This window comes from Aulonocara sp. 'chitande type north' Nkhata Bay, linkage group LG23, assembly GCF_057382095.1.
Source record: "Aulonocara sp. 'chitande type north' Nkhata Bay isolate Kocher_YH1m ecotype deep benthic linkage group LG23, A_spYH_male_GT1.1, whole genome shotgun sequence".
Lineage (NCBI taxonomy): Eukaryota > Metazoa > Chordata > Actinopteri > Cichliformes > Cichlidae > Aulonocara > Aulonocara sp. 'chitande type north' Nkhata Bay.
The window spans coordinates 48196015-48223763 of NC_141365.1; the positions used below are offsets into that span (position 1 = coordinate 48196015).

At 43.4% G+C, this 27749-nt stretch overlaps 3 protein-coding genes across 3 annotated transcripts in view; all 3 read left to right on the forward strand.

The window, feature by feature from the left end:
- LOC147302870 (protein NLRC3-like) overlaps positions 1 to 27749 on the forward strand; it is a 267565-nt gene that overhangs the window by 82189 nt on the left and 157627 nt on the right. The window lies entirely within an intron of this gene.
- On the forward strand, positions 10994 to 11601 carry LOC147302874 (dynein axonemal heavy chain 5-like). The gene is made up of 3 exons (XM_086281601.1): positions 10994 to 11194; positions 11262 to 11336; positions 11458 to 11601. The coding sequence occupies exons 1-3, from the start codon at positions 10994 to 10996 to the stop codon at positions 11599 to 11601; spliced, it is 420 nt and encodes a 139-aa protein (XP_086137727.1).
- On the forward strand, positions 17461 to 20535 carry LOC147302875 (uncharacterized). The gene is made up of 6 exons (XM_086282780.1): positions 17461 to 18029; positions 18151 to 18222; positions 18322 to 18440; positions 18524 to 18584; positions 18675 to 18769; positions 19205 to 20535. The coding sequence occupies exons 1-6, from the start codon at positions 17994 to 17996 to the stop codon at positions 20085 to 20087; spliced, it is 1266 nt and encodes a 421-aa protein (XP_086138906.1). The 5' UTR covers positions 17461 to 17993; the 3' UTR covers positions 20088 to 20535.

Here is a 27749-nt window from a genome sequence, read left to right on the forward strand (position 1 = left end):
TTTTATAGCAGATAACCTTCAAAATATTCTGCAGTCGATCAAAAACTGAAGCAAACCATGAAGCAACATGTGAACATGAGCTGATGCTGCTGAAGTGAAGCAAAGTTACAGAGGTTTGATTACAGACACAGCTGAGAGTTTGTAATCTGTCATCATTTTAAAAAGTTTCCATGGAACAGCAGAAATGAGGCTTTACTGTCAGAGGCCGACAGCACTGAACACAACAGCAGACTGGTGGCTAATAAACAGTGAATGATGCAGAAACAGATGTTTGAAGCTGTTCTTGGAGTACACTGAGAGAGAGAGAGCTGTGCAGGCAGGAACAGCCAAAGTCAGAGAGAATTCATGAGCATATTTATCAAACGTGAAGCAGAGTTTGGATCTTCTTTTGCTGCTGCTTCACTCAGTTTTGGTTGGAGACAGATGAAACCTGCAGCTTCAGGATCTGTGAGCTGTCCACTTTCAGCCCCGACGGCGTGTCCGTGTACGTGCCGTCGAGTGAACGATCCACGCTCTGTGTTTCCATCTTTGTGTGTTTAGCTGCTCTCATTTACTGTTTTATCTGTTTGCTGCTTGTTGAAATAGTTTGTGAGCTTTAACCTGAGATTCTGGCAAAATACATTTATATTAAACATCGATTCAGGATTGAATGAATCAACATCGTTTTATTCAAATTAAAACCATTTAAATGGGAACATGAATTTTTTACAGCCGCCTCTAATGCTGGGTAATGTCAGCTGGTCCATGTGCAGCTGGCTGTGAGGCTCAGGGAGCGTCTACAAAGTGCAACACTGAAAGAACATCATCCATAAATATTGAGTAAGAACTGGACTCTCATACAGCGAGACTCAAATGCCTTTAAACATCAGCTTATCCTGCTGATCCAAGTCCAACAGTGAGTTTGTAAAAACATGTTTGTCAATCATTTTGTTTGGTTTCTGAGGAAAAAGATTCAATAAGTTGCTGCTAATACACAACATTTCATCATATTTCCTCATAACCCTCTTTTGTCTGACCATTTTATCCCATTTGAATTTGCAATAAAGGATCCACAGAGTTTGGTGACAATAATGACAGTAGATGTTTGTGTGAAAGTGCTGGAAGCAAATGAGTGTGTGATTTTCGTTCAGTGTTGCACTTTGTAGACGCTCCCTGAGCACTGGTCTCACAGCCAGCTGCACATAGAGACCAGTGTTGTTAGTCCAGGTCAGAAGATGACTTGTTGGAATGAAAATGAGCTTGTAGTTTGTCTGCTTTAATAATGTGACTGGAAAAAGGTGTTGGACTTCAAATATGTCCATTTCTGTCACACTTCACCTTTAAAAGTGAAGCCATGTGGTTCCTGGAAGGAAAAACACGACTTTTTCAAGTCTTTGTCCTGTTTTTATGAGAAATGTACGACTTTAATGTGAAACATTCAGAGTTTTTTCTCTTGTTGTGTTTGTTTGAAGCTGCTTCCTGTTGGCTTCAGCTGTTTGGAGTTTCCATTTTCTAAACTTCTACATTCTGAACCTTCTTCAGCTCTGAACAGATGATGAAACACTGAATGATTTCAAGCACTTTGTCTAATAAACTTACATCTTTCATTCTTTATACAGATTGAAGGACTGTGGTTTGTCACAGATCAGCTGTGATTATCTGGCAGCAGCACTGAAGTCCAACCCCTCCCATCTGAGACAGCTGGACCTGAGCGACAACAACAACCTGCAGGATTCAGGAGTGAAGCATCTGTGTGGTTTCCTGGAGAGTCCAGGATGTAAACTTGAAACTCTGAGGTCAGTCAGCATGTTTTAGTTGTGCTGAGATGAATATGATGTGAAAGTTGTGCTGACACTAAACTGCAGACATCAGGCTGATATTATACTGATCCACACTGAGGATCTTCATGGTAAAGTCTGTTTTCTTCTTCTCTGGTTTAGTCCATTGACTGCAGCAGAACAATGTTCACATTTCAAACAGTGATACTCAACGTATGGCCCGCGGCCCACACGCAGCCTGCCCACCTTTCCTGATTCAGAGAGAGGGGACCCTGATTAACTGTGTAGCTTCTTCCTCACAGTTCTAAGTATCAGACACAACAATGAATAATCCACAGCTGACTGTCTTTAGCAGGTCAAAGGTCACGGCACACAGCAGACAGTCAGAAATATTCTGACTCTGATCATTTATCAGTTGTGACACTGTGAGACTTGATCAGAGGTGTGATCATCACAGCAGAGGCCTTTGTGTCAAAGTCACTGAGGATCAAACAGAAACACATGAAGCAGATTTTCCTCTTCTGGCTTTTTATAGCAGATAACCTTCAAAATATTCTGCAGTCGATCAAAAACTGAAGCAAACCATGAAGCAACATGTGAACATGAGCTGATGCTGCTGAAGTGAAGCAAAGTTACAGAGGTTTGATTACAGACACAGCTGAGAGTTTGTAATCTGTCATCATTTTAAAAAGTTTCCATGGAACAGCAGAAATGAGGCTTTACTGTCAGAGGCCGACAGCACTGAACACAACAGCAGACTGGTGGCTAATAAACAGTGAATGATGCAGAAACAGATGTTTGAAGCTGTTCTTGGAGTACACTGAGAGAGAGAGAGCTGTGCAGGCAGGAACAGCCAAAGTCAGAGAGAATTCATGAGCATATTGATCAAACGTGAAGCAGAGTTTGGATCTTCTTTTGCTGCTGCTTCACTCAGTTTTGGTTGGAGACAGATGAAACCTGCAGCTTCAGGATCTGTGAGCTGTCCACTTTCAGCCCCGACGGCGTGTCCGTGTACGTGCCGTCGAGTGAACGATCCACGCTCTGTGTTTCCATCTTTGTGTTTAGCTGCTCTCATTTACTGTTTTAGCTGTTTGCTGCTTGTTGAAATAGTTTGTGAGCTTTAACCTGAGATTCTGGCAAAATACATTTATATTAAACATCGATTCAGGATTGAATGAATCAACATCGTTTTAGTCAAATTAAAACCATTTAAATGGGAACATGAATTTTTTACAGCCGCCTCTAATGCTGGGTAATGTCAGCTGGTCCATGTGCAGCTGGCTGTGAGGCTCAGGGAGCGTCTACAAAGTGCAACACTGAAAGAACATCATCCATAAATATTGAGTAAGAACTGGACTCTCATACAGCGAGACTTGAATGCCTTTAAACATCAGCTTATCCTGCTGATCCAAGTCCAACACTGAGTTTGTAAAAAGATGTTTGTCAATCATTTTGTTTGGTTTCTGAGGAAAAAGATTCAATAACTTGCTGCTAATACACAACATTTCATCATATTTCCTCATAACCCTCTTTTGTCTGACCATTTTATCCCATTTGAATTTGCAATAACGGATCCACAGAGTTTGGTGACAATAATGACAGTAGATGTTTGTGTGAAAGTGCTGGAAGCAAATGAGTGTGTGATGTTCTTTCAGTGTTGCACTTTGTAGACGCTCCCTGAGCACTGGTCTCACAGCCAGCTGCACATAGAGACCAGTGTTGTTAGTCCAGGTCAGAAGATGACTTGTTGGAATGAAAATGAGCTTGTAGTTTGTCTGCTTTAATAATGTGACTGGAAAAAGGTGTTGGACTTCAAATATGTCCATTTCTGTCACACTTCACCTTTAAAAGTGAAGCCATGTGGTTCCTGGAAGGAAAAACACGACTTTTTCAAGTCTTTGTCCTGTTTTTATGAGAAATGTACGACTTTAATGTGAAACATTCAGAGTTTTTTCTCTTGTTGTGTTTGTTTGAAGCTGCTTCCTGTTGGCTTCAGCTGTTTGGAGTTTCCATTTTCTAAACTTCTACATTCTGAACCTTCTTCAGCTCTGAACAGATGATGAAACACTGAATGATTTCAAGCACTTTGTCTAATAAACTTACATCTTTCATTCTTTATACAGATTGATGAGCTGTGGTTTGTCAAAGATCAGCTGTGATTATCTGGCAGCAGCACTGAAGTCCAACCCCTCCCATCTGAGAGAGCTGGACCTGAGTAATGACTCCTTCTCTTCTTCAACTAAGAACAACCTGCAGGATCCAGGAGTGAAGCATCTGTGTGGTTTCCTGGAGAGTCCAGGATGTAAACTTGAAACTCTGGGGTCAGTCAGCATGTTTTAGTTGTGCTGAGATGAATATGATGTGAAAGTTGTGCTGACACTAAACTGCAGACATCAGGCTGATATTATACTGATCCACACTGAGGATCTTCATGGTAAAGTCTGTTTTCTTCTTCTCTGGTTTAGTCCATTGACTGCAGCAGAACAATGTTCACATTTCAAACCTTCAAAGAAGAAGAAAAATCCTCCACTGGAAAATTCACTGTGAAACTCTCAAACTCTTCATTGCACCTTAAAGTCTGTCTGACACTGAAATCCAAAGCAAAATGTGCGTTTGCTTTACAGACAGCAGTCCAACACAAACATACACACATCATCCAAAACACAGTCCAACATCCAAATCTCCTCCACTGCCAGCATGAATGATGGGAAAGAGAAGGAGGAACACTCTGACATTCAGGGTTAGAATGAGTTTCATCAAGCAGACTGTGAAGATCAAAGCTGCATTAGAAAGCTTACATGAATGAATGAGTGGACAGAAGTGGACAGAGATCATCTGAAGCACTTCAAAGGCTTTAAATCAGCACATTTCTCTTTATTCTTTATCAACTCTGTTAGTTTCTCTCAGTTTTCTGTGGAATGAAGCTAACAGCAGGCTAATAAGATGCTGACCAATAGGTTTCTATTAAAGGTTGTAATTTGTATATGAAAAAGTGCTTTGGCTCAGCAGGGATCAGCTTACAGGTAGAATACAGCTGCTGGATGGGATTAGCATGTCATAGCTATCTACCAAACTGCTAACTGGGGGATTTCAGGCCATCTATGGATCATTTTTGCTAACTGTTTATTCTGCTTAGGCTCACAGGGCTGCAGCCTGTGCCCTAGCTGTCATAGGGCAAGAGGCGTGGTCCACCTGCACAGGTGAGCAGTCCATCACAGGGCCAACAGAGAGCGACAGAGAAGCACTCCCTCACATCCACACCTACAGCCAATGTAGAAGCACCAATGAACCTAAGCAGCATTTCATTGGACTGTGGGAGAACATCCAACCTCCACAGAAAGGCCCAGCTGACCAACAAGCTTCAACCTACAACCTTCTTGCTCTAAGGCACTAGTGCTAACCACTTTTGCCCATTTCAGCCCAAATCCTGCATCTTCCTGTTTCTGACTCCAGGCCAGCTCCACTAACACTTTCTCATCAGACACTGCCACCTAGTGGAGGAAGTCTTAGTTCCATTTGAAGCTTCAGATTACAGTTAGTTCCTTTACAAAGAGGTGGAGGTGGTGGGGCCACAGCACCATCATCACTGAGTGCCATAGGACACTTAACCTTTGTTTCCATATGCTGGGAACTTCCTGTTGTTCCAAGGAGGACTGGAAAATGTGTGAAAATCTCCCAGTCAGTTCCTCACAGCACACTTCAATCATTTCCCTCCCACAGCATCAGGACCAGGGCTTTTTCTCTCTTTGGTCCCACTAAGAGATTTCCACACAAACACCTCATCAGTGGGACTCTCAGAGCTACCAGCCCTTTGTTACAATCACAAAGCTCTTCATTGAAATCAATGATATCAAAGCTGGAATCAAATGAGTCCAAGTCTTCTGCTGATTCAGCATCACATTCATCTTTGCTCCTTGTTCTGCATCCCCACCATGGACTTCATTCCTTTCCAAGCCAGCCTTGAGTGTCCTTTATTCAGCTCATCCTCTGCTTTACTTTTACACCTGATTTTAGCTGCTTTATCTCTCTTTCAACAGGTTTCTGTGCCTCAATCTTTTTCTTCTCTCCCTCATAACAAGACAGCTTCTTCTGCCTGAGAACATGTTGGAGTGATTTACTAATCCAGGGCTGCTTATTGGGGAAAATACTTCCTGTTTCCAAAGTAATCCCCATTTTTCCCAGAAAGAAATGTCAGTAGAAATCGATGATCTAAGTGAGAACATGAGCCTTTAAAAAGTCCCAGTGGGTGCAGTCAAAGCAGTCCCTCAGTCCCAGTATAGAGTCTTTGGTCCAGACTGGAACAGCTGTGTGCCCAGTTTGAGCTCTCTTCAGTGCTGTGACCTGACAGACCCAGAGGGGCCATCACATCACATTTAGAAGCTCCCCTGATGGAGCCACAACACATGTCCAATACTTAGTCTGTCTTGTTGGACCAACTGGAAGAAATGATTCAAGGACTTAGTCACAGAACAGAGATTCAAATCTCCAAAATCCAACTGGCTGCATCAGGACATATAGTCTGAAACTCTGCACAGTTTCCTGTTTGAAGCTGCTTCCTGTTGGCTTCAGCTGTTTGGAGTTTCCATTTTCTAAACTTCTACATTCTGAACCTTCTTCAGCTCTGAACAGATGATGAAACACTGAATGATTTCAAGCACTTTGTCTAATAACTTTACATCTTTCATTCTTTATACAGATTGTGGGGCTGTGGTTTGTCAAAGATCAGCTGTGATTATCTGGCAGCAGCACTGAAGTCCAACCCCTCCCATCTGAGACAGCTGGAGCTGTGGGGAAACAACGTGAAGGATCCAGATGTGAAGCAGCTGTCTGATCTTCAGCAGAGTCCAGACTACAGACTGGAGACTCTGGAGTAAGTAGAGTGATGGAGTGAGTGGGTGGTGCTGTCAGCAGTATTGTACTAAACACAGTCAGTATGAAACAAAGATCCAGTGTTTCCTGTAAAGCTGCAGCTTCTCAGTGAAGCTGTGAGAGGAGAACGGTGACAGGCTTCAGGATTGGACACAAACACTTCCTGTTTCTCACCTTTATGGTCACCATAGTAACGGCTGACACGCTCTGATCAAACACTGTCAACAGCCAATCAGCTCTCTGAACAAAGCAGCACGCAGACCAATGACTGCATTGATTTCCAAGTTTAAAGCAGTGAAGAACACAGTCTGTAGGTGAGGAAGAATTTAGTGAGAGCAGATGTTTGGATGGAATTCCTCCAGTTAACAGCTGGAACCGTCCATCTGGATTGTTGGGCTTGTTGTTGGGGTTCCTACAGAGCTCAGAGTGGACACACCAAGGTTCTTCTAATGAATGAAAGTCCAAACTCAAACTAGGAGGGAAAAACATTTTCAGCAACTTCAATAAAAATCCAAAGATTAGAAAAAGTGAAGCAACAATGAGTCCTAGTACAGTCCCAGCACTGACGTCCCTGCTGCTCTTTATACTGGATGTGCTGCATCACTGACTGACAGCTGATGAAGAGTCTCTGGAAACACTCGTTTATCCCCTCTGCTCTTCCTCCTTCTCTCTGCAGGTGGAGGTGATGATGGTAAACAGGACGGTGTGTGTGCTGAGAGAGGAGCAGCTGTGTCCTGATGATCCAGAGAGGTTGAAGCAGCAGCAGCTTGTGTGTAGAGACGCTCTGACTGGGCCATGTTACTGGGAGGTGGAGAGGAGAGCTTCATCCAGCAGTGACTGACAGAGGAATGAAGTGCAGATGACTGTCAGTGCTGCAGAGTGAACTGCTCTGAGAACAGCTCCACTGTCAGACACAATGTAGAGTCCAGCATCAGCCCTGTGTGTCCCTCTGGATCTGACAGAGGATCATCAGTGTATCTGGACTGCTCTGCTGCTGCTCTGTCCTTCTACAGTCTCTGCACAGTCTCTGTCTCACTCTGGAAAGATTTTACAACTTGTTGTAATTACAGAACGTTAATATAATATTCAAACATGTGATCTTCTCTTTATTTCTGAATCTTTACCAAATAAAGAAAAACCAAACTAACAAACAGAAGCTGTCGTGTCCTTTTTCACCACATCTGTGAATCTTTTCTGTGTTTTTCCTCTTTTCCTCCTTCCTGCAGCTCCATCTTCATCATTCTGTGTCCAGTATATGTGAACACGTCCAAAGCATCTGAGCCTCATGTTACCCGTTTGTGTGAGTTACGCCTGTCGTTGTGTTGTGGTGTATAAATAAGGGGCAGGAGACAGCCCTGGATCTCTGAGTTCTTTACTGTCAATTTCTGCAACATCTGCAACATCTAGAAATGCAAACCTGTGAGCTGTGTGTGTTGTGCGTCTGCTCGGCCACCTCTCCTCCGGCCGTGCTGGAAGCAGCTGTGCGTTTGACAGTTTTATCGACTCGACAATAATCGAACAAATTAAATGTTCAAAAATATCAACTTAAGCACTTCAAAGTCAACAAAAAGCTTAAAACAATGAAATAATATTTCACTGAAAAAACAACAGCTCATAAGAACGATACACAAAATAATACAGAAACAAACAAATAAAAGTTATTAACCAGGATCCATGTTTTTGTCACAAACACTGAATCAGCTGATTCACTCTTTATGTTTCTGAGTTTGTTTTGTGATTATAGTTCTGGTTTCTGTTTCTGTGTCTTCACTGTGTCCCACGTCTCCTTACTTTGGACTGTCTGTCCTGTCACTGAAGGTGTCTGCCCAACAAGGACGTGGTGCTGAATGCATCCAGACCCCTGCTGACTGTCTTTGCAGCTTCGGTCAAAGGTACAGTGTCCACTGTGACCCTGAGAGCAGGACACAGCCAGAGGTGAGTCAGCAGTTACAAACTAAATGCTGCTGACATGAATCAAACTGCTGGATAACCCACTGCTCATGAAAATGGCACCTTTCTGTTGCTTTTTGAGATTACTGAGAATATTTGAATTGTGACTCAGATGGCAGATCCAGGCTCTCAGCCTCCAGCTGAAACTTCCAGTCCTCCCCCAGCCAGAAGCTCTGATGCTGGGCTGAGAGACTTTGATCCTTCCCTGGATCCAGAAATCCAGGAGGGAGAAGGAGAACAGGACCTCCTTCCTGATCTGTCTGAAGCACTCTGAAGTGTTCATGATGGACTTCATCCTGATTAACACTACAATACTTGTTAGAGGCCTTTTATATGTAATAATATTCTTTTCCATTAAAGCTCTGAACATTCTCACTCTTTCTTGACCAGGTGTGACAGGTGAAGGACACCGGCGAATAGGAGGACAGAAGCTGAGAGCCATTAGTCACATGACTTCAGCTGCTGCTGCCTCACCAACCACTGGCCCCTCGGTGAGTCTAGAGTTACAGCAGTGACCACAGGAAGTGCACACGTGTGATCTAAAGCTACATGTGGGCCTGTGACCATCAGTCTTCTCACTGTGGTAGACGGGTTTGTGAGTCCCTGTGATGCTGGGAGTGTCCAGGACAGTCGCTCCTGATCGGGTCTCTCATGGAAAGCTGGTCCCAGGAATTCCTGGAAAATTCCTCCACAAAAGAGAACTGGGAACATAAGTGCAGAGTGACAGAGGTGCTCAGCAACCCTGCTGTTATATGGGAATAGAACCAGAATAGTCGGCAACCACTTGAGTTAAGTTAGCCAAAGAGATGCGACTCAGACTGACTTCATCATGTTGGCAACGTGTCTGCATTGATAAATTCCAGTTATTCACAAATCAGAGAATAATTCCAGTCGTTCAGAGACAGATTGTGATTGTTTGGAGGATGTAATCGTTTCCCTTCAGGGAGCGTGTTGGACGCTCAGTGTCCGGGTGATTAGCTGATGCAACTACTTAGAATCAGTTTGTGAATATGAAGCAAATCAGTGCAGTCACTGGACAAACTCTGATTCTTCCTAGTTTCACTCTTGTTTCAGTCCAGTGTGACTGAGGTGGTAAAAAATGATCTGACTTTTAGCCACACAGCTGTCTGCTAGAGAAAAAGCCTTTGTGCACAACTTTCTTAAAGGCAAACGGCACCATGTTCACTGCAGCTGCAGCAAACGCAGCAAAGAGTGAAAGTTGGACTGAGAATGTTGTGACTGTTTCATGAGAAAGAGCAGGAAAACAAGCATCACACACCCAGACACAGTGCTGGGATTAGAATTAGACTTTAGAGCCAAATGTAGGACAAAAGCTTTAATATGAAAGAGGAAAACCCAACAACAGCCAGAGCATGAAGCTCAAAACTACACCAATCACCAAGAAAGCTGACAGGCCTGTGACACGTCAGAGACGCCGTTCAAATCATAAAGAAGTTGGTTTATTGACAAAATGTAAAAAACCAAAAGAATCAAGTCAACCTTCAGTTTCGAGCGAGTAGACCAATCAGGCACAGCAGCAGCTCTAGAATAAGCAACAATTTGATGTATTACAAACAACCTTTCATATACACACATACATATGGCTCATATGCTGTTTAAAAAGGGCTCAAAGACCCAACAGATTACACAAAGTACAAAAACACTTTCATTCAGACAACAGTCAGCTGTGCACGAGACAGAGAGCCGACTACAGTTAGTAACATGGACTCACTTTGTTTCAGACACGACACAAAGTAACACAAAGCCACAAAGAGCAGAAACATCAAAAAGGAGGCAGAGCAGCAGCAACTCTCCATGAGCTGTGAGGCTAACAGCCACCCACACTTCCTGTGATGCATAATGAAAACAACATTAACCTGAAGGATGATAACAACAGAAAGAAGTCTAAGCTAACGTTACACAGCGCTCACACAGCGCTGACTGTACAGGCCTCACACAGCTACGACCTGCATCCACAACACCTGATTCTACTGAACACAAACAAGTTAATGATATATGAGCAATCCAGGGAAGGCTTCCAGGAAGGTGAGGATCCAAAGACAGCTCTACAACAGCATCAGTCAGCAACAATGTTACTAATCACTGACTCTTTCATCCTTTTATACTCAATCAAAAAGTGCTGTGTTCACATTTGTTTCTGCTGAAATCCAGAGACTGAAAATGCGTCTTTTTAAAGTTTGAATAAACTGACTGAACTTGTCACGAGTCCAACCGTGAGGAACACTTCCCCCCATGACACATCACAGGACAACGTCTCAGTGGAGGGGGGACAGTAGCTCAGTTTAGGCAGTCACACTCAGAATCGATGCCTCCAGTCAGGGTCAAACGTGGTCCTCAGAAACCTGCAGATGTTTGGGCCAAGCTCTCACTGGTCTCTGCGTCTGTAGACTGAGCTGATGTTTCTCCAGGTGTCTGGTAAAAGGACGATGCTGCTGTCCAATGAGGCGAGGAGAGAAGTAGCCAAACAGGCGAGAGCCGTGAAGGAGGAACGGCGGGCAGCTCTGGATGCCCGACATAAATACCTGATGAGCAGGCTGGCCGACGCCGGCAGCCTGGAGGAGGCGGCGGTGGAAGACGCCATCGTCTCTGATGACAGAGTAAGTTCAGAGACGTGATCCTTCCTCAGAGTTGAACCTTTGAGTCATTAATGTCTGATTCTTCCAGTTCAGTCTGATCCATGAATTCTTTGCTGCAAACGGATCCAAGAAGCTGATTTTCTTCTATCAGGATGTCAAACAGGTAACTTTGATCACATTTCAATGACTGACACATGAAGGTCTAACCGCTCTTCATAATCTGCTGTCCTGTTTGTTGCACCGTACTTTGTATTCATATCTTTTAATATCTGCCTTTCTCCCAGAGTCTGTCCTCCCGTCAGTCTTCCTTTGTGGACGCATCAAACTCAGCTGTGGCTCAGAGGAAACTCTTCCTCACTACGGGGAACTCTGAGGTTGGCTTCAGCTTTTTATGTTTAGTTCATGTGAGAATCACAGAAAAATGCTGATATGAGTGGAAGGTTCTGCTGGGAAATTGGCAAAGAGCAGATTATTGAACAGCGAGGCAGACAGTTCATTTCAGTGATGCCAGTTTATTAGAAACGAGGACTGTGGGGCTGCTGGAAGTCAGGACGGCCGTTCTCTGGATAAACCTGACAGCTGAGGTGGAGAGCAGGATTTATCCACAGACGGCTTCTTCCAAGCAAATGTCCTGAACACACCTGAGCTGAGGGTTACACAGTGTGTCCTGTGTGATCTCTGCTTTATGGTGGTTGAATCTCACAAATGTGACCATCAGACCTGACGACTTATTTGTGATTTTTTCATTAAAAATATCCTGGGTGAGGTGTTTGGGGCCTGTCCCATGAGGAGGAGTCTCCAGGGCAGACCCAGGACACACTAGAGAGGTTATATCTCTCAGCAGGCCTGGGAATGCCTCAGTATTGTCCTGGATATGCTGGAGGAAGTGGTTGTTTAGGGAGGTCTGGGATTCTCTGCTTAGACTGCTGCACCTGTGACCCGGGACCAGATAAACAGGAAATGGATGTTTGAAATTCAAAGAAATCCTCTTTTAATAATGAGGAAAAAAGACAGCAGGAGATCCATCGCAACTAACAAAACACTTCAAACACATCAATGCATCAACTTTAATCAACTTCATTTGGTTCAAATGAAGGAATCTAACAAAGCACTCACTAAAATGAAACACCAGTTAGTTTCCCGAGCTCAACAGGTCGAACACCTGAGTTTGGTTTGCGGTGCAGTTTTTATTTCTTCTAGATAACTTGGGTTATTTGCACAGGAAGGTTTTTAAATGTATTTCTTAAGTACGATCTTATATGGGGGTTGATTTTATAGCATAACAGAATAATGTAATAACTCTAATAGAGTATAAAACATTTGCAGAATGAAGTACAAGGTGAAGAAAAGTCAGAACGTCCCTGTTTGAAAATACAGCCTCAGAAGGTCAGAGATGGACAAATTCAGCTACAGAAACATGTGGCCATTTTTTTAAAGCCATAGAGCATATTACAGACGACACAAAGAGCAAACACTGTAAACTTCTAACCACAGACCTCACACAGCTCACACACGTCAGAGTGAAGCTGTCATTTCCTGAAGCTTCCACACAAGAGAACTGGCAACAAGGTGGAGTCCTCATGGATCACTAGCAGAGAAATGTGGGTGGGTGCCAGACCACATGGACTCGACTCACTTTATTTCATACAAAGGAGCAGACTAATGCTGTCATCCTTAAAGACTAACTAGAAACAAGCAGTGCGCTCGCATCGACTCGACTTGTTTTGCAAGTTTGAAGTGAGATGGTACTTTGGAGTCAGCCTCCCGAGATGATGGCTGGTTTTTGAAAAAAATCTCATATTTATACAATGAGTAGCAGACTTTCCTGACTTGCAGAGGTCAACGTCCTCCTCAGTCATGCGCCATGAGTGGCACAGATACTATTCATCAAATAACTAACATGGCCTTGATTGTTACTCCAGAGACTTATCTGCGATGTAGCTTTATAGCATTTTCATTAGCAATCGTATGATTTGTGTTACAATGACCTTTGTGGACGGGCCCGGACCCCCAGGCCTCGTCCGTGACGCCGATGGTGAGCGCAACGTTTTTGTTTTCTTGCGCTTAAAATAACCTGATCAGCGTTCTGTGGACGGTTTGTTTACATTTCTCACATCTGTGATTGTTCACCCGGGTTGGACACGAGCAGAGAGGGCTTTCAAGATGAAAAAGCCAACGTGAAACTTTAACGGACGACAAAGTTTTCCAATCAAATCTCCGTCACACCCTTCCTTGACCTCATCACGTTATCCACCTTAGTCAAGGAACAGTGGTTCGGGAAAATATGCATTTGTTTTTTGGACCAGTTTAAAACGTATCTCAACTAGTGATGTGCGGATCAATACTGAAATATCGATTCCTCCGATACCCGTCATTGTGTCCGGCCCCTTGGCGTGCACACTCACAACAATGGCTGAGCGTAAACAGAGTCATGTGCAGACGTATTTTACCTCCACGAACAGCTGAGACGTGGTTTGCCATACATGTGGCAAGAATGTGAGGTGTTGTGGTAACACCGCTGACCTGGTCAAACACCTCAGAGTGAATCACATCACAGAATATGACGAGCGTATGTTGAGGCGAACTGAAGAGGAGGAGAGGGAGAGGTGCTGCCAGGGCGAGACAGACGTCTCTCACGGAGTCCTTTAATGCTGCAGGCAGGCAACAAATAGCCACAACTTCAGGTTTTTCATTTCTATATGATAATTCTGCATCATTAAGTGATAAGAACAAGTAATCTGATGTCCTGTGATCATTACGACGCTATAATTTGAGATAAAATAAAAGATAGAGTAAAAAAAAATAAGTTTTTGTTCAGAGTATCGGTATCAGATCAGTATCGTCGATACCACCCTGAATTTTACTTGGTATCAGATCGGAAAGGAAATCAGTGGAAATCAAATCCTGCTTCTACAGGTGTCCAGTTCATTCACTCTGACCCCTCCAGATAAGCGTTGCCAGTTCTCACTGTGCTGTAGATCACATTTTCTTGTGTTTGGGGTTATAACGGTTACTTTTGAGGTCTGTGTTATAAAGCAAGTTAATCCTGAATTTAACTGGAGAAGACAAATTCCCACTGCGTGGTGTAGTGCACAGCCAGGCATTCTTTACATTAGTTCGTTTGACAAAACCAAAGAGCCGAAAGTATTTACTTGGAGTTTGGTTTGATGAAATAAGTGCCAGAATCAGTGAATACAAATGATTCCAATGACATGAAAACTGGTCGAAGGACAAATCCCTCAAGAAAAGCACGACTAGCACATTAAGTTTGTTTGTAATCATCATCATCTCTAACACCATGCGCACAACAGTGATTTTGTTACAGAACACTAAGATAGTAAAATCTGGGAAATGATGATATTTCTTTCCAAAACTTCCTGTCTGGAAGACATTAAAGCTGCTGTGCCACCTGCAGCTTCTTTCAATCTATGTTATGTGAATATATCTTTTTTTTTTTGGGTTTGAACATCCATTCAAACTCACTCTCTGCCTAGCAAGTCTCATTCCCTCATTTCCTTGGGGTCCAGCTTCACATACGTGGCACTGAGCCTTTTCCTTTGTCACCTCTTTCTGCTACATGCCTAGCCTCCCAGTTTCTTGGTCTATTTTCTTCATTTCGCTAACTACACTTCTTTTTCTTTGTAAATCTCTTCCTTCAAATACTTTCAAAATCACTTTTCTTTTTTCCCTTTCTTCTGTGCAGAGAAGACGTCAAACCCCTTCTTGGCAGTTTATCTCAATAAAGCTGTACTATCCCAGCCATCTGGTAAGTCTTCCCTACTACCCAGAGCCTGTTTATACTCCTGCATGTCTCTGCCTTCACTCACTTCCTCTTCTTGATGTCCAAACTCATCCTTCAAACTACCATTTGATGCTGCATAGCTGCATTCTCCCTGACACCTCCTTGTCTCCTGTCTTTTTGATTTCACCTTCTGCATAATATTTAGTTGCCCTGTGTGCAGCTTCCTCCACTTTCATATATTTCTACAAGTTCCTCCCTGTTCTTGAAGTATGTGTGCACCACGGCCATTTCCACTTGGAAAATCTGCCCCACATCTGTCTTTCTAGATTTCTCTCCTAAACACCACACCTACCCAACACCTCATAACCTCTGTTCCCTTCACCTAAATGTCCATTGAAGTCTGTGTCAATCACCACTGTAGTATGTGGTCTCTTGCACACAAAATGTGTCTACCCTCCACCTCCATAATATGAGTCCGCCAGCCCTCCCATTGCCAGTCATAGTCCATAACAAGTCAAAAACATAAACAGCTCGAACGTATTATTTATTTAAAAGAGAGAGAGAGAGAGAGAGAGAGAGAGAGAGAGAGAGAGAGAGAGAGAGAGCTCAGTTGTCCTTGCTCTAGCATCAAGAGTCAGTGACTGGCTGTTCACTGCAGGCTCAGCAGTCCAATGGCCGATCAGCAACAACACAAATAAAAAATAAGACACGTTCTTGATTATGACAACAAACCACATCCAAAAAAATATGACAGCAACACTTTAAGTTTTGTGTGCATTCATCATGTGCAACTCTGCAGAAAGTCTCATGTCAAGGATGTGTGGACAGGGGGGCTATTAAAAAGTTCCAGTATACAGAATAGAAAACCATCAAATGAATGAAATAAAATCTGTTGTCACAGTGGTTTTTGAAGGAACAATTACTTCACAGATGGACAGCCTCATTATATTTTAGTTAAACCTGATGATACACACTTCACGTCACCCTAGTTACATGTTTTTATTTGCCATGTGTATGTTATCCAAGGGAGGAAAAAAATGAAAAAGAAAACTTTTGATGTGTCCAGACATTTCTTCACATCAGCTGCCAGCAACCAGTTTCAGCATGTACAACTGTTGCAGTAAGTGTGCTCATGCAGACCAACTATGCTGGTCCACTGTTCTTAATGGTGCTGCATGTTGAGAAAGAAGTGAAACAAATGTTTTGTTTAACAAGTCCACTAGTGTTAGAATAACTTGGCATTTCCAATCTGTTTCTGCTGTAGTTCAATGAAAGGTTTCAGTTACTTAAGTTTGAGAAAAACCAAAAAAACGTTGGCCAGCTTCCCTCAGGGTCACTCCACGGTTGATGACATGGTCCACTATTGTAGCTCTGATGTCATCAGCAATTCTATTTCTTACTCTTCTTACCCGTCCTCTCCCCCCTCCTCGTCCTCCTCTTGCTCCTCCTTGTCCTTGTCGTCCTCTTCATCCTACTTCTTCACCTCCACGTCCTCTTCCTCTTCCTCGGCCTCCTCTCACTCTTCCTGCTCCCTCCATTGTACTCCACACACAGAGCTTACCTGTATCATAGTGCTTAGGCTGATTGCAAAGTGAACTAATTATCTAAAAAAGCTTTCACATGTGGCAGTGTGCCAGACAGTTGACAAAATAGTGTAAATAATGGCCATAAATGTGTATAGTTTTGCTAGGAGTGCGTTGATCATTTGGAAATTGAGTGCAAAGCAGTGAGTCGTGTTTACAGTTCTGCAAAAAGAGTGCTGTGCAGTGGATTGTAGCTACAGGTTTGCAAAGTGTGTGTTACAAAATGGCAAACTGAGTGCAAAGCAGTGTTTGTGCTTTTAGTTTTGCACACTCAGTGAGTGGTTTTGCTATAAGTATCAATAGTTTTAGGAATTGTGCTGTAAGAATCACAGTTAGGGTTTAAGCATTCAGAAAAACCTGTAATAAACGCACACGCATGCGTCTTCAGCATTACTGGGTTTCTGCAGCTCCTGGTTTCCTGTTTAATACATTCACACAAGCAATCAAACGCTATGAATCGTTCCACAATGTTTGCAGTCACTTTTCTTATCCCTCCTGACTCAAGAGCATAAAGCGATCTACGTTAGCTCTGGGAATTCTGACGGTCGTTCAGTAAATCTTTGTTTAATCTCTTTATTTGCTTTTTGGAGAAGTGAAGGTACAAAAACCTCGTCAATCAAATTTGCTTCGGTGGACAGAAAACAGCCGTTGTAGACTGTTTGGGGTTACCTTTTATAAGTATTGAATTTTCAAAAGTGAAGTCAGTTCTTCTGACCAGGTTCAGACCAGGATGAACACAAGTATGATACTGGACCCACTAGAGAACTGGTCCCAGCTGTGGGTTCACCTCCTCCTGCTGAACTCATAGGACAGACTCTAATGTAGCATCACGTTCATCGGTCACTCCTGACCTCCTGTGAAGCATGACGGATGTGTAATTAATGACTTCATTATTTGGGGCATTATTGCTCTAAAAATCATATTAATAGTATTATTATTATTGTGCTTTAGGCTGCACTGATAACGCAGAGGTCTCTTCTTCCTCTGGGCTGTTTAAAGGGCCAGTTTGTCCAAAGCTGTGTATATACCAGCTGCTGTCAGGCTTCAGATGTCTGCATTAGTCCACAGTCCACTGTTTGTAAGCCATTGCTTTACTGCAAAAGTTCCCATCTACTGTAAAGAAATGGAGATAAGCAGGCACATAATATGAAAAGGCATGCTGTAGCTGACTTTGTCTTTTCTGATCCATCGGTTTGTGTGGCTCTTTCCACAGGAGGGACCTAACCCACACTTTATTTACTTATATGATAAGTTTAGTGGAGTGTAGTGCAAAATACACAGTGTTTACTTTTAATTTAACAACATGAAGCTGCATCAAGTTTCCATGGTGACTGCTCAAGAAATTCTGCATTCATAAATAAACATCAGACTGTCAAAAGAGCTCATCTGTGCGAGACCACCGAGCTGAGAGCATTTTCAGGTCCAGATCCCCCGTACGCCATCGTTGGAGAGCAGTTGACGTTTTTCTTCCTGACTTTGATTTGAACACGTTTAAATGGAAAAGAGTCAAGGAATCTATAAGCCTATCAGGGTATGTGACGCTTTTGCTTTTACTGCATTTCAGTAATTTGAAGAATTTGATGTCGTTTTAAAAGTTGACAAACTGAGAATCATTTTAAGTAACAATGACTAAATTGCTATTTCTTTGACAGGTGTTGTTCAACACACCGATTTATGAAACAGCTGTAAAGATCTGCTGGTATCTTCCGGGCTACAAGGCTCAGGTTAGACCCAGATTCATGCAAACCAAAGCTGACAGAAAATATCAGGTCATTTCTGAGGACCTGAGAGTGGTGGTGATTAAATGTCTCCTTTACTTTTAGGTTGCGATAATGACGGAGTTTCTCAGACTTCAGCAGGAAGATCTAATTCCACCGAACCTCACTGCTGAAGATCTGAGAGATCTTTTGGTGAAGAAGAGCAGGGAGACGCTCAGAGAGCAGTGAGTTACTGTCACACCTGAAAGTCTGTTTGTGATGACGTGTAAGTGCTGAGAGAAAACCTCTGCTTTGCTTTCTTTTGAAGGCTGTGGGAGTTTGAGTTAGAGGATTTTGACGAAGAGGAAGCCAAACCTCTTCTAAGGCTGGTAAGACGAGAAAACCCACAAGACTTTTTTTTCATTACGTGCACATAACCTTTACACATAAGCGCACTGTAAATGTGTTTTCTGTTTCAGGTGTGGGCGGTGAACGTCAGCAATAAAATGAGGGACGTTGAATTTGAAGCCAGGTTGCTTCTTCAGTTCCCAGAGGCCGTACCTCCTAAATTTCAGTGAGTCTCATGTAACATACAGTTATTAACCCTGTAAGACCCAACCCATCAAAAAACAGCCAGAAAATTCAGATTCTTTGGAACTGAGATGTTTATCAACCCTTTAAACAAAAGCCACACATGAGTTCTTTGCTATGTCATGTTGTGTATGATTTACTTTTATTGTGTATTTATTTTTTGTATCACATTTGATACACTGGGTGTTTTTGGCAACTTTTTGTTAACGACAATGTTAACTTTAGACTAAAAAAGAGTTTTGTCCACAACATTTAGAAATTATAGCAAGTATTGATCATGTTGATGAGATCGAGGTCTCAGAAACTCATGTATGATACAAAGGTGGTTACAGGGTTAACAGTCCAGCTACAGTGTTTCAATATTTAAATGATGCTTTGAATATGTTTAACAGATAACTCTTATCATGTTTTTCTACAGAGCACCTAAATTCCTCAGCGCGGTGAAGGATTACGTTGAAATCCTGAAAAAGAAGCAGCAGGAACAGCCTAACAGCAAACTGCTCACCGCGCAGGAGGTAGTGGTCGAGGTAGTTCCCCGCGTTCTCCAGGGCTTCTGGGAGCTTCCTCCTCGTCCCCTCCTAAACATGGCCTCCCAGAGTCTAAGTATCCTCTCCACCAGTGTCACCAAGGCCACTTTAGATCGTGTCTCCAAGAGCCTCACGGCGATGGAAACACAGGCCATCTTCACCCGCTCTATCCGAGACGATCTGGTCGACAGCATCCTGACGGAGATTAGACAGAAATTTCCTGAAGAAATTCTGTCTATCCAAGTTGCAAACTTTGCACCCCTGTTGCTGAAGACCATTGCTGATGTAGCAAGGATCCGGATATGTGAAATCTTTGAGCCCCCTTCAAGTCCTGATGTGAAGAGCACAAATGGTGAGCGCTCCTCTGACGGCCTTTCAGTGGCAAATGTTCCACCAGCCGAAGAAGCTCTGTCAGAAAGTGTTGCAGAGCCCGACGTTCCCTGTGAGGAACTTCTTTCTGAAAGGGCATCCAGTCTGAGTACTCGAGACCTTACGATCGAAGGAGCTCTGTCAGAAAGTGTTGCAGAGCCCGACGCTCCCTGTGAGGAACCCTATGGCGAGTCCAAATCCTGTGTTGAAGGTGAAGATCATATGATCAACGGATCTTGTTCTGAAATTGGGCCGGTTCCTGATGTTCCCTTTGAGGAACCTTTTCCAGAACCTGAAGCCAGCATGAAGTCCGAAGACCGTCAGAGCAAGAAGAAGAAAAAGGGCTTCTTCAAAAGACTGAGAAGTCTGTTCTGCTGCTGTTGCAGACCAAAAGTCACCGACTGACACTGAAGCTGTGACCCAGTGTTGGTGTTGCAGTAACTCTAAATATGTAAATATGTTCCTTAATGATTGTTCTTCATGTTTTTGGGGGTTTCTTTAGTTTTCAGTGGGCTGGGTGTTTTTTCTCCTCCGTGTTCTTTACTTGATTCTTGTTCATAGTTCCTGATTTGTTTTCCTAGTTCTTGTTTCTTAGTTTGTAGTTTCTTGAGTCCACCTGAGTTTCCAGCAATAAAAGCTGCCGATTCAAGTTTCATTCCACGTAAGAGTCCTGTGTTTGGGTCCTACTACCTGCCTGTCACAGCACACCATGACAGAAACTTTATAAACTCATTCATATTTCTACACGAGTCTCCAGCTATGTTAAAGATTTTTTTTCTTTCAAACATTTGTAAGAATCTCTTATGGTTCTCAAAATACTTCCACAAGTCCAGTAAGTGTAGTGCAGTAACATATTGATGGTATTATTTTTAATAATTATTTATTATTTTTAATGCACTTTGAACTGAAACTGGTATATAAAATGTACTTCCTGTAGAAAATGCAGTGTGAATGCTAATAGCTGAATAGCTTGAGTTGAATTTTTATAATTGCTGAAATCTTTGGTGAAAAACATGTTACAGTTTTTGCCCGTTGCTTGAACACATTTTGCAAAACGTCGCTCATTGTGCCAAAACTCTAAACACAAGTAAACACGACACATCAAAATATACCATTCACATCTGTGCCAAACTGAAACTCTGCTGTCAAAACCTAACATTCCTCTGTCAAGATGTAACTCTGTTGACAAAATGACACATACTTGCATCACATGCAGATCAGATCAGGGGGACACACTAGTCTACTTCATATAAAACACTGCAGTCTTTCATTGTCATTGTTTATTCTGAAGGCACATTTTCAGGAGACACAAACAACCAAAAAAAGCAAATAGGCCTACTCAATATTGTCCACTGCAGCACCATGAATTCAGATAAAGCAAAACACAAACATAATACAGTAATAGAAAAAACACTATACTGTACACACAAAAAATCATGACAATTGTGCATACGTGGGCTCATGGATCCCGCCGTCTGTTGGGGTCTGGCCACAGGACCTCATCGACATCGCAAGCAGTGTCTTCTCCCGCTGGGCACCGGGGAAAATATCCTCTTGCATGTCGAAACCATCCATGGATTGCTGTCACCTGAATGTAAATAGAAATATATGTGGTGGCCCCTAGAGACAAAACACATACAAACTCCAAAGCACATTTCTAGCTTGAACTGAACTTCCAAAACAGAGCTACCTAGAACAGCGGTCCCCAACCCCCGGGCCTCGGACTGGTACCGGTCCGTGAGTCGTTTGGTACCGGGCCGCGAGAGTTGAGGCTCAGGTGTGAAATGTCTGGTTTTCAGGGTTTTTATCGCTTTTCAGCGTTATTTTGTTATCGTTTTTATCATTAACTCGGTTTTCCTGGGTCTTTTCACGTGTGTTATGAATAAATCTTCTTTTTCGGTACCTAAATTATAATATTGCTGACTGTCTGAGGCAAAATTTCCCCAAATCGAATCGAATCGAATCATGGATTGAATCGATTCGGGCAAGGGCGTCGATTTGGCATGGACGGAGGGGACATGTCCCCACCAATATCCAGCGATTATTGAATTGTCCTCACCAATAATTTGATCTCTTCGAGTAAAGAAAAGCAAACCTGATAGAAAGAAGAAAAAAAAAGATCTGTCAACGTCTCATTCACCCAGCGGTGCCGAAAGAGTTAAATTACGTCCTGTACTGGAGTCCTACCTCATGTGACAAATATGGCCAATGTGATTGGCTGAACCTTTCAGGGAGCTCCGTTGAGTTTTAGCAGCGGCAAGCCTGCGCTCCCAGGAGGAGAGGAGGACGGCAGCAAAGAGGAAGAACCTGGATATAAGAAAGTATTTTTCAGAGAAACCTGTAAGTCACTTAAAGCCAAGTTCACTCATAATGTCACGGTCTGGCTGGCAGACCGTGGGGGTGTAGGGAAGGAGGACACAGGCGCGGTGCTCTATGTACAAGCAGTGCGTTTATTTACAGCGATGGACAGACATGACAATAAATCCCGTGCTCTCCCGACTCCCGTGACGTGTCCTCTTCCCAGTGCTAGTGCTCCTGTCTCCGCTTCTCCGTGATGAGCACCCCGTGCTCGCTGTCCTCTCGTCTCCCCGTAACTCCTGGGGACATAAGAGAGAGGAAGCCGTCAGACACACAATAATGCAGCAGACTCAAACTAGGAACTGGTCGAGAGACTGACGTGAAGCCACGCAATGATCCAGCGTCGGAGAGAGCTGCACCACACTCTCAAATAGCTCCTCCGACAGGCCTGATCAGCTGCAGGTGTGGCCAATCACCTGCCAGGGCCCCACACACACACACACACACACACACACACACACGTCTACAAGCAGGGAGAACGAGGGACAGCAATACATAAAATGTGTCCGTCACAATAACGTTGCAGGCTATGCTAGGCTTTGGCCCACATCAGTCTAAAACTGTATGTAACCATGAATAACGTGTTTTGGAAACAGCACAACATGCAGCACTGTTAGTTCTCTCAGTCTCAGAGCAGCGTTTCTAATTCTAATCTAAGTGAAGCTATCAGAGAAAACAGCAGCCTCGAGCAGCCAGGATATTAGTTTACAGAGGCTGTTAGAATTATATGCCTAACGTTAAAATGTTGGTGACACAAGAATTTCATCTTAATGGCACTGACGTATTCATAGGTCATAGTTATGATTTTGCAAATATTCCATCTTGTAGTGCAGTTTGCACAACTTGTTTTAAAAATGCACTCAGCCTACAAACATTACTGATCAGTCAAGATCTGCACAAAGTGACAGACACACTGAAGCAGCTCCACATTTTATTCTTATTGTCATGTATGTCCTATTTGTCAGGTGACAGAAGAAGCAACACAAAGCTCAGAGAGCAATGGTGACACAAGATCACAGGTGGAATTGGATGATGACGCAGAATGAGAAGAGCGAAAGTGGATCGCTAAATGAAACTGATGAACCAGAACTGGTTTGTAAAAATGCTGCAGCTTCAGTGGTGTGGAACTGGTTTAGCTTTCGTCCGTCAGATACACAACAAAGCACTATTTTTGGTAGAGCATGCTAGCGGGCCGTCGTTATTACCGTGTTGTTTGGAAAATACGGCGCACTTAAAATCAATCCTTTGATTTTTCTGAAAGTCGACAGAGCCCCTTATAACCCCGTGTGCCTTATGTATGAACTCTGGTTGTGTTTACTGACCTCGAAACGATTTTATGTGCACGGCGCTCGAAAATCTGTCAGATGTTTCAGTACGACTTTGCTAAGCTACCACCGCTTGATGGATTGTCGGAGCGTTACGGCTGTCGTAGGCAGGAGCCTCGCGGAGTGAGCCATGTCTCCGTGACGACCAGGACACAGCAGTCACGGACGATTGGCTGTGCGGCGAGAAGTAGGTTCAGTTCGTCTATTTTGTTGACGACCGACCGTGCGCTGGTCAGAAAGATGCTCGGGAGCGGTGGTTTGAAAGGCTGCTTCTTTAGCCTGGCCAGCAGGCCCGACAGGCATCCCCGCTTTTGTTTGCGTTCCTTCCGCCGCCTGCGTTTCTTGGCAGAGCCGATAACAATCCACGGAGCACCCGATGTTCTCGCTATCTCCAGGGGGATGTTGTGCACCCTCTGATAATCACTGGTAATGGGGATCTGGCTGTTATATCCGATCTTGCATAATTCCAGATGGTTGTAGGAAAATTTGGCTTCACAATAAGGAAAACAAAAGAAGAAGAAAAAGTGGAGAAACAAAAAAGAAAGGCACCCAAGTGGAGAGCATAGAGCCGCTGCGTCTGTGCGCGCCGCCATCTAGTATACTTCTTCTAGTACACAGCCTGGAGGTGTGTTTGGGGTCATTGTCCTGTTGAAAACTGGTCCCTAAATGCAATTTCTCAACGAGAAGTTTGGGCTCGGGTGAGTCTGCGTGCTGAAGATATCTACCTATTCGGAACCATGGTAACAGGGTTCTGGCTGATCGGAGCTGGCTTGAGAAAGCGGAACCGGCTGTTCAAACCCCCACAAGGCTGCCCGCTGGGATTGGAACGATGGGAGAGGCGTGAGTTTCTCAAAATGGGCTCATTGAGTCAGCACGGAGAAGATCTTGGAGAGGCTACGGCTGCTGTGAATACTCAGAATAAGATCTCTGACTGCAGACTGGATACATCTCGGAAGGGCTCGCTCGGAATAACATCTCTGGGCGCAAATTGGATGACATCTCGGGGAGGCACACTGCCGTGAGTTCTCAGAATCGGCTCCTTGAGCACAAGAATGACAACATCACAGAACGCAAGTATGGCGAAGCTCGCGGCTCTCCAACGGGAGATTAAGAGACCAGTGTTGGACTGTAGAACTACTTTGAAATTCATATGAGCTGTTCGCACTAAAGTAAAAAGCACCATCACTTATGCGGAGACCCTCTCGGCGCCACTTGGGTTGGCTGGAAGACTGTTTACTTAGCCTGGCAGGGCGAAGGACACTGTCTCAGCTGAACTCTGGACACGCACACACATACAGGGAGTGCAGAATTATTAGGCAAATGAGTATTTTGTCCACATCATCCTCTTCATGCATGCTGTCTTACTCCAACATGACTGAGCTGCAACATGACTGGAGTGCCCAAAAGCACAAGGTGTGCAATACTCAGAGACATGGCCAAGGTAAGAAAGGCTGAAAGACGGCCACCACAGCATGGCTGGCAAGAAAGGGTATAAAAGAAGAAAAACTAATGACATGGCCTCCTTGTTCACCTGATCTGAACCCCATTGAGAACCTGTGGTCCATCATCAAATGTGAGATTTACAAGGAGGGAAAACGGTACACCTCTCTGAACAGTGTCTGGGAGGCTGTGGTTGCTGCTGCACGCAATGTTGATGGTGAACAGATCAAAACACTGACAGAATCCATGGATGGCAGGCTTTTGAGTGTCCTTGCAAAGAAAGGTGGCTATATTGGTCGCTGATTTGTTTTTGTTTTGTTTTTGAATGTCAGAAATGTATATTTGTGAATGTGGAGATGTTATATTGGTTTCACTGGTAAAAATAAATAATTAAAATGGGTATATATTTGTTTTTTGTTAAGTTGCCTAATAATTCTGCACAGTAATAGTCACCTGCACACACAGATATCCCCCTAAAATAGCTAAAACTAAAAACAAACTAGAAACTACTTCCAAAAACATTCAGCTTTGATATTAATGAGTTTTTTGGGTTCATTGAGAACATGGTTGTTGCTCAATAATAACATTATTCCTCAAAAATACAACTTGCCTAATAATTCTGCACTCCCTGTATTTGCTTTCGTAGCTGGTGGAGACGGATGGCATTGTCTGCCCTCACTAGGTCCACAACGGCAAGTTCCTGCTGTTGTGTGAACAGGCGTTGGCGTCCTGCCCCAGAAGGTCTTCGAGTCATTCTAGAGAATTCTCATAGTCAGGCCATGGTTGATGACATGGTCCACCAAAGTTGCTCTTATATCATCAGAAATATGGGTCTGTGCGTGGCCTCTTCGACGACCTCCTCCTCTTGCTCTCCCTCCATCCATGCTTGCAAAGTTCTTGAATTGGCTAAACTGAGGGCTTTTTGTAGTTGGCTAATTGGTGTTCAGTTTTTCAAGTACGTGCCTTCAGGTGTGTATTGAGTGGTTGCAATTACCCGATGTGCTTTGTATTTTGGATGTTTTCCAGGGTGGCACCCTGAAATTTCATTTTGTGAACGAAGTGTCTTATGTGTGAAATAGAGTGTAGTATGCAGGACCATGTGTGTTGCATAATTGCAACTAGGGTGCAAAGCAGTGCTTTTGTTTAAGGTATGGGTACATGTATTTGAGGTATGGTAACAAAAGCTTCAAGTTCAAGAGCAGACTGCAGCGGACTGTACGGGCAGCAGATAGGATCATCGGCACCCCCCTGCCCTCCATCCTGGATGGAGGGCAGGGGGGTGCCGCTCAAGAACCAGGAAACGGGCAGGGAAAATCATCACAGACCCCTCACACCCTGCACACAGACTTTTTGATCTGCTGCCCTCTGGCAGACGGTACAGAAGCCTGCAGACCAGGACCACCCGACACAGGAACAGTTTCTTTCCCCTCGCCATCTCCCTTCTTAACAGTTGACCTGTCACACTGCTCCCACTGCCAGACTGCAGCTGCACCTTATGTACATTTGTAGTATTCATTCCACCTCATTCATTTCTGTATTTTATGTATATACGTTTAGATTCGTTATTTATAGTTGCTGTTGTGGATAAGGCGTAGCTTTGGGTCACGTGGTGTCGGTAATAGTGATTGCTATATCATCTGTTCACGTCCTGAGGGAATTTTTGTGAATGAGTGGGTGATGGGGGAAGTCGACTTTTGCTGACCGCTCAAGCTTGGAATGTTTTGATCACTGTTTTTCTACCGATTTTAAGGATTTGATAACAAATAAAGGAGTTTTAACCTGGAACTTTGACTTACGTTTTAAACAGCGGGCGCGTCAACATTATTCCCCTATTCAGCTGCTCGGCGACTCAAAGGCTTGACAGTCGCCAATAGTTGCTTTACACAGCTTTGTGTATGTGTGTATATAGACACGTGTGTGTGTGTGTGTGTATATAGACACGTGTGTGTGTGTGTGTGTGTGTGTGTGTGTGTGTGTGTGTGTGTGTGTGTGTGTGTGTGTGTGCCCTCACAGAAGGAAGGTCACAGCAGGAGCTTTTCTCGAACGCATTTCCAATCAGTTTTTTACAAGAAGTGTGGCTCATACAACGGTATAAATGTATTCTTTGCGATACTTTATAAATATGAAACTCTAAAGATTTTGAGTTCATGCACATTGTGAAACAAGAATCTAAATATTTGTGTCACAATGATTTCTATAAAAGCATTTTGTTTATGGGGATAATGTGACAAATCTTTTGTGACCCTATTAATGATCAATGGTAATTGAAGAGGAACCCTGGCTCGGGACATTTTCATGACAAGTGTCAGCGCAGACATCTACTAACGAGAGAACATGTTTTATCATCATAAACACGGTGATGTGAAGCATCGTTAAAGTGTCACTTCAGTAATGTTGACTCATGTTTTTAATAATGACTTTAAAACACTAATTTCTGTGGTTTATTTTAAGTTTACAGAATATAACATGTGGTAAGACGACGAGTTTTACTTCTCACTGTCCGTGTCATGTGTATCTATTTATCATGTGTGCTGCTTTGCCGAAAATGTTTCATTGTGTTCATGAAATAAACCAGACTTTCACTGTCTGCATCTTTTACTGTTTTTCTGCTTTTATTCACTCCAAGTTTGACAAACCTACAGATATCCAGAGTTAACTCACTAACAATGTGGAGCAGTCTCAGTGTATTTAGCTGCTTTTTCCCTGAACACAACCAACTGAGAGAAACGCCTGTAGGCCTCACTTTGGTCATTTTGAACGCTGAAGGAGATTTGTTCCATAGACACCTTATACTAGTGTTTCCTGCACTACTATGTTCTATTTAAATCCAGATTCCTTTTATAGTTTGCAGTGAAATTTGTTAAACCGTTGCTTAATGGGACAGAAGTACAAGTCACTCTTTACTAACACATTTATAGATGAGTTTATTGCTGAACGACACAGC

Excerpts from the sequence above, each read along its gene's own strand:
- LOC147302874 (XM_086281601.1), top strand. The coding sequence starts at position 10,994 with ATGTTTCTCCAGGTGTCTGGTAAAAGGACGATGCTGCTGTCCAATGAG. Across the intron at positions 11,195-11,261 it reads CCATCGTCTCTGATGACAGA|TTCAGTCTGATCCATGAATT; the intron begins GTAAGTTCAGAG and ends TGATTCTTCCAG. Across the intron at positions 11,337-11,457 it reads TCTATCAGGATGTCAAACAG|AGTCTGTCCTCCCGTCAGTC; the intron begins GTAACTTTGATC and ends CCTTTCTCCCAG.
- LOC147302875 (XM_086282780.1), top strand. The coding sequence starts at position 17,994 with ATGGAAAAGAGTCAAGGAATCTATAAGCCTATCAGG. Across the intron at positions 18,585-18,674 it reads CCAAACCTCTTCTAAGGCTG|GTGTGGGCGGTGAACGTCAG; the intron begins GTAAGACGAGAA and ends TTTCTGTTTCAG. Across the intron at positions 18,770-19,204 it reads GCCGTACCTCCTAAATTTCA|AGCACCTAAATTCCTCAGCG; the intron begins GTGAGTCTCATG and ends GTTTTTCTACAG.